This window comes from Alligator mississippiensis, chromosome 12 (genome assembly GCF_030867095.1).
Source record: "Alligator mississippiensis isolate rAllMis1 chromosome 12, rAllMis1, whole genome shotgun sequence".
Classification (NCBI taxonomy): Eukaryota; Metazoa; Chordata; order Crocodylia; family Alligatoridae; genus Alligator; species Alligator mississippiensis.
In genome coordinates this window covers 14,527,614-14,542,779 of record NC_081835.1, presented here as the reverse complement: position 1 = coordinate 14,542,779, position 15,166 = coordinate 14,527,614, and the positions used below count along the sequence as shown (strand labels likewise).

Genomic DNA, 15,166 nt, shown 5'->3' with positions numbered 1-15,166 from the left:
ATCTACTTTGCCAGCTGCCTTCTCTTTACTCTACCGGTGCCCCTTTTTGGGCCTTGCTGCATGTTCAGATTAAAGGTGGATAAGAAACCAGCTATAGAGCTGTTACACATTTTCAAGCACTTTGTTGCTGGTTGGCTCTCTTAATAGCTAGAAAGTAATTTTTACAGTGTGATAATCACTTTGCACCTGTGGCCAGTCTAAATGTATTGCATGCTTCACCAGATAATTGCATAGTAATTATTTTGCACATGTGGCCGGTCTCCCCTTGCATGTGTGGCTGGCCTAAATCTATTGCACGATTTGCCAGTGAATGGTGCAATATATGTAACGTGTAGCAGAGGCCTTTATTTTCAGTGATGGGGAGGAGGTTTCAATGTCAAAGTAGACAGTGGGATGGATGGACGCACCAGAGGCTTGGGCACTTCATCTGTACGCAGGTAAGTGGCCTGTGTGAGAGGGGGAGAGGCAGGGCAACGTGAGGCCTGGGCACCGTTGGATTTTTGTGCCAATGGTGCACTGAAGGTAAAGCATACGAATGCAAGAAACTGCAGCTGGCTGCACCCACCCGCGGTGCCTCTAGCCCAGTGGGTCTCAACTGTTGTAGACCTCAGGCACCCCTCAGACTGTGTTCACCTGCATTGCCAGGTCTTAACTATGAAATTATTGTACTGGAAGCTCAAAAGTATCATATTTCCATTCTCATTAAAAAACTAGGGGACTGTGGCATCGATACCGATCAGGCCGCAGTTGGAGTACTGTGTTCAGTTCTGGGTGCTGCACTTCAGGAGGGATGTGGACAGCATCCCTGAAGGGTCCAGAGGAGGCCACTCGCATGATCAGGGGACAGCAGGGCAGGCCGTACGAGGAGAGGCTATGGGACCTGAACCTGTTCAGCCTCCATAAGAGAAGGCTGTGCGGGGATCTAGTGGCCTGTTACAGACTAGTCAGGGGGGACCAGCAGGCATTGGGGGAGTCCCTGTTCCCCTGAGCACTACCAGGAGTGACTAGAAATAACAGTCACAAGCTGGCAGAGGGTAGATACAGGCTAGATATCAGGAGGTACTACTTCACTGTCAGGGCGGCTAGGATCTGGAACCAACTTCCAAGAGAAGTGGTGCTGGCTCCTACCCTGGGGGTCTTTAAGAGGAGGTTAGATGAACACCTTGCCGGGGTCGTTTGACCCCAGTACTCTTTCCTGCCATGGCAGGGGGTCGGACTTGATGATCTGCTCAGGTCCCTTCCGACCCCGACCAACTATGAAACTGTAATAGCTGAAAAATGGAAAAAATGCAAATAACTCTTTTTCTTTACTTTATATTGCTCACTTGAAGCAGTGAGTGAGCGAGAACTGGGTCATCAAAGTGGAAGTGTTTTTTTTTTATTTTGAGGCAAGCCGTCATAAGAAAGCACTGACGGCCAACCCCGAAGTTGGCGAAGACTCCCTCAGAGCGACTCGGGTTTGGCACGTGCTGTGTCAACTCCCCGCCTTGACAGGTCTCGTACATTTTGAAAGAGGAATCGGGACTCATGGGAGAGGTGATATCTTTTATTAGACAAACTAGATATTTGCAAAAAAAAAAAAAAAATTGTTAAATATTGTTTAATTTAAAAATACATTTTGAATGCTTTTACTCTCCTACTACCTTTGAAATGACCTCACAAATATGATTATTGATAATATTATCATTATAATCATTATAATTATAATTAAGTTAATTATGATACTATCCTTGAAATGACGACACAAACATGATAATTACTGGTAATTATGATAATTATCATACTGATCATTATGATATTATCATGATGATCATTATAATTATAATTATAATTATAATTATGATACTATCCTTGAAATGACCGCACAAACATGATAATTATTGGTAATTATGATAATTCTCATACTGATCATTATGATATTATCATTATGAGCAGTATGATCATTGTAATGATGAGAATTATGATACTATCTTTGAAATGCCCGCACAAATATTATAATTATTGATAATAATCTTATCATTATGATCATTATAATTGTAAAAATTATGATACTATCTTTGAAATTACCGCACAAATATAATTATTGATAATTATGATAATCATTATGATAATGGTGATAATGATCACTATGATCAGTATGATCATTATAAGTATGAGAATTATGATACTGTCCTTGAAATGACCGCACAGATATAGTAATTATTGACAACCCCGCGGCGGGGAGGTCGCCGCATCTCCCGCCTTGGCGGCCCCGCCCCCCCAGAACCCCGCCCTCCGCGGGGAGATGGCACGTGACGTCAGGCGTGGGGGAGACGGGGGAAACCGCGAGCTCCGGCGGGCGAACTACATCTCCCAGCGGCCCCCGCGGCGCCGACCCGGAAGTGTGACGCACTGCGGGCGCGCGATTCGGACGCCGGTTGGGCTGTTCCCGCGGTGCCACCGCTGCCCCCGCCGGTCCGCCCGCCATGGCTCTGGCGCTGCTCGAGCCGCGCTGGCCGGAGCGGCTGTCGCCGCTGAAGGTGGGTGCGGGGACGGCCGGGGGCAGGGCGGCAGCAGGGAGGCAGCGGGAAACCCCGGGGCGCTGGGCCCGGCGCGGGCTCTCCGTGGCCCGCGCGCTGCAGGTGGGGGCGGGGCGGGAGAAGGGCTTTCTCTGAGCAGCCTCCAGGGTGGAGACTGCCCGCCCCTGGGTTACCACCCTGCGAGTTTTGCACGATATCCAAATTAAACCTCCCTTGCTGCTACTTGAGATCATCGCTCCTCGTCCTGTCATCTGTCACCTCTGAGGACAGCCCAGCGCCATCCTCTTTCTACCCCTGCAGGGAGTTGCAAGGTGTCACTAAATCCCGCCCTCAGTCATTTCTCCACACTCAATAACCCCACTTCCCTCCTCTTCTCCTCAGCAGTCGTGTGCCCCAGCCCCCGAACTGTTTTATAGCCCCCCCGGTCCCGAAGGACGACAGACAGACCTGCTGTTTCCATTGAACACCCCCACGTAACCTGTGCATAGGCTCACGGACAGGGTTGGCAGGGGCCGCGGGAGGTTGCATCTCATCCGAGCCCTGCTCAAAGCAGGAGCAGCCCCAGTTTCCGTCTAACGGAGATGAGACCCCACCACCTGCAGCTCCCCGGCAGCCCCCGACCGTTTGCAGTCGTGACACATGCTGGGGGCAGTGGGCGACCGACCTGTTCAACTTCTTTTGCATCCCATGAGGGGGCAGGGTTAATTGCGTGTGTACATAAATCAATGTATATGGAGAATACATTCGTGCAGATTGCTTCTCCCCCTTATATCTTGGCTCCACTGTATGTACACTCTGCAGTCCGTTTTGCTTGCATCTGCCCGTGACGTGCTAGGGGCACGCGGTAGGGACCTTGCCAGAATGGCTGCAATGATATAAAGAGACTGGACCAGGCATATCAGGGCCCGAGCAATGATACAGGTGCAGGGATGGACTTTTGTCTGGAGGTACAAACAGGTGTTGTCCTGAAGCAATGCTTTCAGTGGTGCTTTTGGTGACGCCAGTGATAATTTGTTCCTGTTGCAGGCAGTGGACGACTTGCTGCGTTGTGGGATATGCTTTGAGTACTTCAATATTGCAATGATCATCCCACAATGTTCACACAACTGTGAGTACAGGACAGTTTCATATGAATGTGCATGTATTATGCTAGTGTTTGACTTCTGAATTTTGCTCCATGATCAGATTGGTACTGGGGCAGAGGGGGCGGGTGGGCTTGCCTTCCTCCTGTCGCAGGGGCATGGCCCATGGCCTGGGATCTCAAGCATATACTGACAGTATTTCATAGAAGCACGTCTTTAGCTGCCCTGGTTCCCCTGCTTTATCTGTGACAGGTTAGGGGGTGAGGTCTGTGTTGTGTCATGGGTGACGGCAGTCTTACGTAGAATTTAGATGATGGATTGTATGGGATGGTTTGGATGGGGATGATCCTACCTCAGGCAGGGGGTTGGATTAGATAATCTCTGGGGGTCTGTTCCAGCCCTTCTTCTCTGTGATTCTCTCTGACTTTTATTTCACGCCCTCATCTGTCTTACTACCTTCTTAGCCTCTCTCTGTATAAAGGAGAACACAGGTTACTTACTGCTGGACTGTACCAGTTGTCGTAGGACTAACATTATAGTGTGTGCTGGGTCGCGACAAATGCCTGCCACTGACCTAGTAGTTACAGTTTCCAGCCACTTGACATTGACCAGATGCCAAATGTGATGCGACTGAATTGGGCCCAAAGTGTGTGGTTAATCAGTATATACAGAGAATACATTTGTACAGATTGCTTCTCCCCCTCATTTTTCTCCATTGTGTTTAAAGTCTATAGTAAATTTTGCTTGCATCTGTCCATGACATGCTAGGGCAGGAGCGGGCAATTATTTCAGCTGGAGGGTTGCTTAACAAGTTTTGGTGAGCTGTCAAGGGTTGCAAGGTTAGCCCTGCCCCTTGACAGGTGCCCCACCCCCTAATTCAGCGTTTTCCAACCTCTTTCACCCCACAGCACACTTACCTAAATAAAAAAGCACCACGGCACACCAGATGTGGAGTTGGGGTAGTGCATAGCCAGCCGGACGCTGACCTGCGGGTGGAGGGAAGGGCATGTGGCCAGCTGGATGGCGTTTTGGGTTGGAACTACACCCGCTGGCTGGCTGGAGCCACGCTCCCCATCTGTCTGTGTCCGCAGCAGCAGCAGCAGGCGGGGGGCATAGCTCCAGCCCAAAATGCCGTGGCACATCTGGACGTGCCTGATAGCGCACCAGTGTGCCACGGCACACCGGTTGGGAAACGTTGCCCTAATCGCCATCTTGGGACTGGAAGCCCCTAACCCCTGACATTTGACACCAGAAGTCATCCATATTGTCTTCTCCCCCCCACCCACCCTCCCTCCCATGGAAGTAATCCTTCTGGGAGGGGGGGTTGCCATCTTGGAACCAGAAAAAAAAAAATTGTATACTCAAATCAAACTACTATAACACATTTTAATTTTATTTTAAAAAATATTTTGGCCCTGATTTATGTGCTTTTGCATAGTATATAAAAAGGTGGTTGCATAATAGTTCAAATAAAGTCTTACTCTTCTACGTTGTGTGTAGAGGGGCATGGGATGTGGTCGGTGGGTGTGTGTGTGGGATTTGTGGGGGGTGTGGGGTTTCTGAAGGGGTATGGGTATGTGTGCCTCCTCCCCCATGGTGTACAGCCTCCGTCACTGACAGCAGCAGTAGCAGGTAGAAGCACAGAGCCTGCCCATTTTGATGGTGCATGACCTCTGAAAGTCTGCCTCCTGCTGGCTTTCAGAAGAGCAGTTGCAGGCCGGTAATAATTTTTTGGAGGAGCCCAATGGGCCGGATAGAATGGCCTGGCAGGCTGGATCCATATTTTGCCCACCCCTGTGCTAAGGGCACATTGTAGGGATACCTTGTCAGAATGGTTCCAATGAGATAGACTTATTCCAGTCTCCCTATCAGGGCCAGAGCAATGATACAGGTGGAGGGATCACTTATAATCCATTTAAACTCACCAGAGCTTAGGGATGTGCTGTTGTTTTACTCCAGTTAGCTCAAACCCTCCTGTCACTTATCCCAGTGATGTGCAGTATGAAATCTCACCAGAGGTTTCCTCATAAAAATTCCTCTTTTTCAATGTTTCACATGCAAAATTATGATCTGACTTCTTTGGAATGCAGTGCTCAACTTATGGATTCCTGACAGACATTTCCTTTTTAAAGTATATAGTTTTCTCAGTCACTGTCTAATCAGCAAAGAGCCCTAGATACTAGTGGCTATGAATGAAAGGTGCTTTCAGAAATGCAAGCTGTATTTTGGACAGTAACTTTTCTTGGCCTACCAGATTAGAGCATAATTCATCTAACTGCTTAATATAGTGCTGGTCCCAATTTGTTGCCTATTGTTTACATTGGTTTTCTGTATACGAGTAAAGTATCTTAATCACTTAAGCCCAAAGCATTTTTGAGCCCCACTGCCTCCTTCGTAACTTAATTGCATCCCATTTGACTGTACCAGCAAGAGCGAAGGGGAAAAAATCTATCAAATGGGTGCTATCTGAAGCCTTTAAAATTATAGGAGCTAGTCAGTGTAAGGCAGTCAACCTTTTGGGCAGGCATAACCCAAATTAGTTATACACCCTCCCCAAGTGTCATCCAGTCTCCTTCCCCTGCCTGATCTGCTGCTCTGCTTTTTGCTTCTTGCCCTATCTACTGCTCTGTCCTCTTGATTTGCTTGGCACATGCAGAGGCTGCCCATATTAGTTGTGGCACATGTTTACAGGCAGCTGCTACCTCATCAGTGACAGCACTGTGTACTTAATGAGCATTGTTGACATTCAGTTTGGATAGGTGTATGCTCCAAGTAGTGCCTAGCTATTTTTCAGTCCCGGACCATGCACTTAGACAGAGTACCCTGTACAATCCCTGTTCTTGCAAGAATGCAGAGATCTGTTGCATGAATTTATCCATTTAATATAACATAATTTTTATTACAAAGAGGATATTTGTTACCAGCTCACCATTGAAATGTCTTTCAGAATGAGAATTAGTAAAACCTAGGGACAGGAGTAGGATTCAAAGCTATATGGTAAACAGTATGAACTGAGCTGGAGTTTTCCATTCTGTGTATCTGCCTTGGGCTGGATTTTGTTGGAAAGTGTCAGCAACATGTTTTAGCCTTTTCTGAGAGAGAGATTAGGGAAAATGTGTTGTCTTTTTTACATTAAAATAAATTTGTTGTGAAACTCTAGCACTTCAGTGCTTTCGACCAAGGCCTTGAAATTTATCACGGTCGGGGATCAAGTGTGTTTAGGATTTCTCTCTCAGAAGAAGAATGGGGTGTGTTTTGGAAGGAGGGAGTGGAATATACAATGTCAGATTTGGCTATGTTGGAGCCCAGGCGGTTATACAGTTGAAAACAAAGGAATGCGTACATACATACAGAGGCAGCATAACTGGGATGGCTTATTTTAAGTGGACTTTTATTATATGTGTATGCACATAACTTAACTAGGCTGGCTTACTTTAAGTTGATTAATACGTCTGTATGCCTGTAACATAATTAAACTTACTTGAATTAAGCGGTTTTATGTAGGCCGACCAATTTTAGGCTGACTTAGTACCTTTGTGTGCACATGTCCAACATAGCTGGGCTGACTTATTTTAAGTAGATTTAGTTGAGTTTTGTGCATACATACATACTAAGTCAAATTAAAATAAGTGTGCTTCTACACATAGGGTATGTGTGTACACATGTACTAGGCTGTGTGCATATACTCATAGTTATTCATAGAATGTAGGCTAGAAGGGACCTCGGAAGATCATTGGGTCCAGCCCCCCTGTGCCAAGCAGGAAAGACAACTGGGGTCAAGTGACCCCAGCAAGGTGACTGTCTAGCCTCCTCTTGAAGATTTCCAGGGTAGGCGATTGCACCACCACTGGAAGGAGCTTATTCCACAGTCTGGACACCCTAGCTGTGAAGAAGTTTTTCTTAATGTTGAGTCTGAAACGGTCTTCCAGGAGTTTGTGACCATTGCTCCTGGTTTTCCCTGCCAAGGTTGCCCTGATGAACAGTTGTTCACTGAGCCCTTGGTATACTCCCCTGATGTAGTGGTAAGCTGCTACTAAGTCCCCTCTCAGTCTTGTCTTCTTCAGGCTGAAGAGTCCCAGGTCCCTCAGCCTTACCTCGTATGGCTTGCCTTGCAAGTCTTTGATCATATGGGTGGTCCTTCTCTGGACTCTCTTGAGCTTTTCCATGTCCTTGTTGAAGTGCGGCACCCAGAACCAATGCTGAGTAGAGCAGAAGAATCACTTCCTTGGTTTTGCTGGAGATGCATTGCTTGGTATATGCCAGAATATTATTTGCCCAGCTGGCTACAGGATTGCACTGCCAGCTCATGTTCATACTGTGGTTAATTATTACCCCCAGGTCTCTTTCATTCATAGTACTGGTGAGATTGGTGTTGCCAAGCCTGTAGGTATGCAGGGGATTGTTCATTCCCAGGTGCAGCACTTCACATTTCTTGATGTTAAACCTTATCTGGTTCCTATCTGTCCAACTTGCCAGCCTGTCTAAGTCTGCATGTATCTGCTGGCAAGTTGGGTAGATCGTAAGTTAAATTGCCTTGGTAGATGCGTACGCACACGACTTAACTAAGCTAACTTAACTAATTTGACTTAACCAATGTAGTTAAGTTGTGTGCGTACTTAGGTTGGCATGGTACATGTGTATGTACATGGCTTAGTACATGTACATGCGCACTTATTTTAAGTTTACTTAGTTAAATTGTCTGCATGCACGTGTACTAAGTCACCTTAAAATAAGGCAGTTTAGCTAAGTTGTGTGCATACACACACAGTAGGTCAACTTAACTTGGCTTGGTTAAGTCATGTGCATGCAGATGTTCTAGGCCTTAAGGCCCCCTTAACTAGGCTGCCTTATTTTCAAGGTAACTTAATATGTCTGTACGCACACAACTTATTTTAAGTTGTGTTAGTTAAGTGCATACACACGTACTAACCTGTGTGCGTACACATGTACTAGACCAGCATAGTTAAGTTGTGTGCATAGAAAGAAGTCAGCTTAGTTAAGTTGTGTGCGTAAAAGTACTAAGCTGACATAAGCAAGCTGATTAATTGTGTCCAGGTCCTAGTTTCTTGTTGTCACTGGTAGGTGTTGTAGGGCTTTGGCCTCTTCTTGATAGGTGCCTTGCCCCCGAGTGATGTCAGGATGAGACTTGGGCTCGGCTGCCACCTAGATGGTATGGGTGCTGCTCCTACTTCTCTGCCACGTCTTTGATGTTCTTTGTTGGGGAGGCAGTTCCCTTCAGGTGTCCCCCAAAAGCAGAGAGGTCTCAACCCTCATCTTTTCTTGTGGGGTTCCAAACTTCCCATTTACCCCACGCTTACCACGTCCATGGCCTGGGCAAATGCTGCACTCTGCAGGTCTTCCTCTGGATGATATCTCCTTGCATCCAGATTACCTGGCCTGGAATGAGTCAGGCCTTCTTGGCCAGTACAGTCTTCCTCCCACAGCCAGTTCCTCAGCTTCAGGCTGACTTGGGTACATAAATCTGCCCTGCCTTAGGGATGACTAGGACTTCGCATAACTCTAACAGAAAGCATTTGGCATCTGCCGATGGACCCTTGGGATCCCGTCTCCCAGTGCCCGCTTGTTACTCGAAACAAAAGACAAAGGATGAAGGGGACTTGCTTGTCCCTTCCCTCCTAGTGCTTATGGGGGTGGGCAGCCTCCCTGTTCCACTCCCTGATCCTTTTTCCCAATGCAACTGTCTCTGGATTCCTGCTGACCTGGAGTCACTCTCTTGCTTCTCCCGAGCTGGAGGGGCGCGCAGTTGCCACGATGGGCTGCTCTTTTCTCCCCACCGAGCTGCTTGTGAGAGCTAGCAGCTCCCTGCCGCCTTCCCCAGCCGCCATACCTGTATTCACTGGGGGGGGCTGTGGTGTCGCTCCTGGGCATCTCTTGTCTCCCCAGGCTTGGGTTTCTTCCATGCTGCCCTGCCAGAGGCCTCTGGTCGCTGCTCCGCCCTTCTTGCCTGCTCTCCAGCTGGGCGATCCTGGTGTCTCCTGGTCAGTGTCTCCCTCTTCCCCTGCTGGCCGCTCAGCTGCTCTCCCAGCTGCTATTTGAGCAGCCTGCATCTCACCGAGGCTCTGCCCCTGTCCCTTGCTGATCCGCAGCTTCTGGGAGCTCTGGAATCGCAGAGCCTGCGTCCGTCCGTGTTCCCTCTCAGCTGCTGCTCATTTGGGCATCTGCGGTGAGTATTGGGGCACATGGGGCGGGGGTCTAGGACCCACTAGTGGGGCTTTTACTGCCCCTTTCACACTTGTACACGTCCAGCTTTTCTAAATAGTCTCTATGTAGCAAGTGGGCGTCCCAGGGCTGGTCTCAATGTGGGCCTGCCCACTTGCTTTCAGGCAAACCACCCAGGCAAACCACCTTGTCTGCCGTGCTTTGATGTTCACGATGAAATGATGTTAATCAGGAGGGAGGCTGCTTTTTACCTGCCCTGATGACAAGGGCCTATGTACATGACTTTGACTTCCCCTTATTGTGTCCCATGCCTCGCAGATGTTTCATGGCCTAACACCCGGTCTTATCACATTTCCAATGTAAGCTCTGGGCCTCCCTAAGTTATAACCCTTATCTCTTTGCCTGGGAGCTCCTCAAGGCTCAGGTCCCCATCCCACTTAGAGTCTTACTCCCAGCTCTGTAGTGTAGCCTCAGACTCAGCTGTGAGTCTGGGCACTGCCTTAGGTCCCTCCACCTGACCTGGGGCCTGCCTCAGTACTCGCAGTGAGCCTGGGCTCCTCCTGTGTGGATCAAACTACCCACCAGGAATGTGGGGCACCCGAGCCCAAGTCTCACCCTGACGTCGTTCGGGGGCAAGGCACCTATCAAGAAGAGGCCGAAGCCCTACATACATAAGTCTCCCCATACTCACCTTTCACCAGGGAGGTAACTGGTCTGGCATTTCTGGGAGGCTGTCCCAGCCCATCACAGACAGCCCCACCAGAGCACCCTTCCCTGGCAGTTTTCTGTCATATCCAGGACATGGAGCCTCCAGCCATCCCCATAGTTTCTCCCTTACCCTCTGAGTTGTACTGAGCAGCAGCTCAGCTAATGGTGTCTCTCAAGCTGCTGGCAGCAGACTGCTGCCTTGTTGTTCAGGGCCCAACCCTTATATATAACAGCTGGGCCCTGTTCCCCAATCAGGCAGCATTGCCTAATTGGCATAACAGCCAGCTGCAGGCTGCCTGGTTGCTGCCCACTCCCCTGGGAGTAACAGAGCACCCTGTGCCTGTGCTCTCTTACACCCTAACCTGTTCTTTCACCAGTATTGGCTGCTCAACTCCTCCCCAAACTGTGCTGCCAGTGCAGTAGTTTGGGAGCTGACCTTGCCTGTCAAGACTGAGGTGAAAAAGGCATTGAGTACTTCAGCCTTTTCTGCATCCAGTAAGGGACCCACACTTTCCCTGATCCTCCCCTTGCTACCAACATGTTTCTAGAAACCCTTCTTGTTCCCCTTTATGTCCCTTGCCAGCTGCAACCCCAATTGTGCTTTGCCTTCCTGACTTCATTTCTGCATGCCCATGCAATACTCTTATACTCTTCCCTAGTTGTTTGTCCAGACTTATACGTCTCATAAGTTTCCTATTTGTGATTTAGCTTACTGAAGAGTTCTCAGCTAAGCCAGTCTGGTCTTCTGCTGTACTTTCTAGTCTTGCTACACATCAGGATAGTTTGTTCCTGCACTCTCAGTAAGGTTTCTTTGAAGTAGAGCCAGCTCTCCTGGACTCCTCTCCTCCTCAGACTGGCTTCCCAGGAGATCCTGCTTCTGAGTTCCCCATGCAAGTCGAATTTTGCTTTTCTGAAGTCCACGGTCCTTATTCTGCCACTCTCCCTCCTTCCTTTCCTCAGGATCATCTCATAGTCACTGCTGCCCCAGTTGCCATCTGCTTCTTCATTCCCCACCAGTTCTTTCCTATTTGTGAGCAGCAGGTTAAGAAGAGCACGGCTCCTAGTTGGCCACTCCAGCACTTGCAACAGGAAGTTGTCCCCAACACACTCAAAAAACTTCCTGGATTGCCTGTGCACTGTTGTAATGCCCTCCCAGCAGATGTCAGGGTGATTGAAGTCCCCCATGAGAATCGGGGCCTATAATCGAACACATCTGCTAGGTGTTTGAAGAAAGCCTCATCTACCACATCCTCCTGGTCTGGTGGTTTATAGCAGACCCCCACCATGACATCACCTTTGTTGCTTTCCCCTCTGACCCTAACCCAGAGACTTTCAACAGGCCTATCTCCAGTTTCATACTGAAGCCCTGGGCGATCATATATGGCTCTTTTACAAACTCTTCCTCCTTCTCTCCTGCTTGTCTTTCCTGGGCAGTTTGTACCCATCCATGACAGTGCTCCAGTCATGCAAGCTATCCCACCAAGTCTCTGTTATTCCAGTCACATCATAGTTATGTGACTGCAAGGTCTTCCAGTTCAGTTCTTCTTGCTTTTTTCCCAGGCTCAGTGCATTCATATACAGGCACCTTGGGTAACTAGTCGACTGCCCTGATTTCTCAGGAAGAATGAGAATGCCTTTACACATACATCCTTGTCATGGTGACAGCCATCTTGTGAGCTAGGTCTACTTAACTAATGCGACTCAGGATAATACACCTTGGTGCTATATTGTCTTGTGCCAAATTTAAGCCAGTTGTGCTCCACGTACATGTGTACGCTCTGACAGTTAAGCCGATTTAACTGTCAGAAGGTTTTTACATGTGTATGCACCCAAGGTCTTTATAATGGGTAGCATCAAGCACTAAGGTTGGATTCCTCTTACTTGGGGAAATTCCGATTGATGATATGCCCTACAGATTGTATTTTTGCTTTTTCCAATTAAATGCACACTTATCCTGTTCTGTAGAGGTTGATGATTTTCCAGGGCATTTGGCAGTATTTTGGTAGTGCTTTCTTTTTTACTACACCTATCAAATGTCATTAGTGTAATTCAGATAGCACATGTGGGAGACCCTCCTCTCCCCCTCCAAAAAAACCCCAAAACAACAAAGCCTGTTCTGTTGCATCAAAGGCTTTCTTATCAGAAAATGAAGATGAAATATGTTCATGTTTCCTTGTAGGACTTTCTTCCTTATTCTTATTACTATTCTTTCCGTAATGGCCTATTACAGTGCTTTCAACCCTCCCTATAATCTGTTCCCATCTGGAGCCATTCAGAGTCTATCTGCCTAGTTTTTAGATGACTGTGGGTGTGCCTACACATGCATTAATATGTCACAGTGACTGCGCATTAAGTTGATATCTGTAATAACAGGTACTAAATTCGCAGTAACTGTTGCTAATGTGCAGTAGTGCCGACATACAGTTTTCTTGTGATAGTGATGTGCAGTAGACTAATTCTAAGTTAATAGCTGTAATAACAGGTACTAAATGCACAGTAGAATTAATCTACTGTGCATTTAGTGTCTCATGTAGATGCACCGTGGGAGCAGTAGCCTGCTGTCATAAAACCTGTATTGATTAGTTCCCACGATGTTTCTTTAGTAAAGGAGCAAGTGAGCTAAACATTGGCCGTTGTTCTTTCTTTCTTTCATGCTATCAAAAGCCTACTAAGATGGATGGGTTTCATACTGTTGACACCTGTCAAGTGTGACTGTTAACTTCCACAGAGTCCATCAGATACGGTTAAATTTGAGTTACTGGCATGAAAAGAGAGCTCTCATTAACATCTCTCAAGTCATTTAGGCCTTCTCTTTTATTTTAAATATTTTTTTCCATATTGCATCTCTGTGCATTTATATACATACATTTGTCTGCTGGTGCATCGGAGCAGACTCAATTAATCTTCAATGTATTTTAGCTCAAAAGTGTGTCGCCACCATTTTTTCAGTGCTAACAGGCATTTTGCCATTTATACAAAAGATGCACCCTAGCACCAAACACTTTTAAAAGCACCCGGCACTGCATTGCAAACATGTACAAATGCCCTCTGTGCCTAGTTGTCAGAATTACTGCCCTACTTTGAAAACTGCAAATAGGCTCTATAGGTGTAAAACATTGTTAGAGAAGCCAGGCAGCTTGCCCCAGGTTATTACAGATGTCTTAATGTCCTCAAGTCATGCTTACATTATTCCTTTTTTGCTCCCTTTGCACTTGCTGTCGCTAGTGTAATCTTGTTAAGGTTGATTATTTGCTTGCAATGCTCTGTGCAGTCTCCTTCTGTCACCTCCATAGAAGTCTTCTGTCCTGATCACTGAATTAAATGAACAGTTTGGGCCACTTGTCTTTACTAGATACAACAGGGATTGCTTCATCCCCAATTTTGTTGCAGAGGCCTGCCTCTGTTTGTGGGTTTCACTGCCATAATTAAGAGTAATTTCAGTTCTACAGGTGCAGGTTTGGTGGGTCAATGCATATATAAATGGCCTCTATGGAGTAACAGTTGTTAATGCTGAATTAGAGCTGTGTTAATGTGTCTGGGGCTTCTCAGAGTTTGTCATAAGGGGGATGAGTGCTAATGAGTGATTTGAAAATGCCAGCAGTTAACATATATACACACTGAAACAGTGAGGAATAAAGAGCTAGTAAGTATCAGTCATGTAGGAAAAGAGTGAAACTTTTTGAAATGACCAATATCTCATATCCTAGAGAGATGCCTGACTGGTGCCAAAACTTGTAAATGAGCAGACAAGAAAGAATCATCATTCTGAAGGTTGAGTGAGTGTTCAGAGAGAATTGTGTGCGAGAGGTGGTTTAGGCTCCAGACAACAGTAGTAAGACCTGCCTTGGATGACAAATCTGAAGGCATTTACCGAACTATAACTGCCTGGGGACAGCAAGGTGAAGCAAGGTGCTCTGCATTTAGAGGAAAGGTAAATTAAGGACAGAGACCAGAGAGGAAGATATTTCTCTGCCTTAGATGTACCCCTATCTGTAGTGCAGAGATGACCTGAAATTGGATAGGTATTTTTTTTGTCTGAGAAAAATTAAGGACAGTTGACCTTGTTGGGATTTGACCTTTTTGCTTCTCGGAAGTCTCATTCTTACATATTTGAAGTTTAGTGAAATTTGAATGGTGAATACCCATCTTTGACTTCTGTCAGTACTAGTTCTTGGCGCTCTGGGTTATATTTGTTTAAAATATACAGTCCCACTGAGGCTGAGATTAAATGCTGAAATAGACTGGTAGGAAGTCCCTTAAAATAGATAGCTGTTCTCTATTGCATGTTTTAGTCTTTCCATGAGACTATTTAGTATATTTTGCTAGAACAAATGATGCTTTTTCCCCAACAGTGTGCTCTCTTAGTTCAATATATAGTAACCATGTGTGATGTAATTTTTATTTTTTTCAGATTGTTCCCTTTGCATACGCAAATTTCTGTCCTATAAAACTCAGTGTCCCACGTGCCGTGTGGTAAGTGGTTTTGGGGTTTTTTCTTCCCTGACCCCTACCCCTCTTCCCCCCCCCTTCTCTTTGTCATCTTTTGTTTGTTTCTGGCAAATTTTCAGTGTCAAGGTCATTTCCCCTTTGGGCCTAGTTGTTTGCTATTGGTTCAGGGCATACAGAAGTACCTCCTATCTTATTTATGTAGGCCAGCATTTTCAAGCTTTGGAGCCT

General features: G+C 46.8%; 1 protein-coding gene across 1 annotated transcript in view; it reads left to right on the top strand.

Annotated features, from left to right (window-relative positions):
• The first annotated feature begins 2,389 nt into the window (after nt 1-2,389).
• RAD18 (RAD18 E3 ubiquitin protein ligase) overlaps nt 2,390-15,166 on the top strand; it is a 121,592-nt gene continuing 108,815 nt past the window's right edge. The window contains exons 1-3 of the mRNA XM_019499785.2: nt 2,390-2,519; nt 3,546-3,627; nt 14,901-14,962. Of these exons, the coding sequence (XP_019355330.1) occupies nt 2,466-2,519; nt 3,546-3,627; nt 14,901-14,962 (198 nt within the window). The 5' untranslated portion in view covers nt 2,390-2,465. The remainder of the gene's footprint in view (nt 2,520-3,545; nt 3,628-14,900; nt 14,963-15,166) is intronic.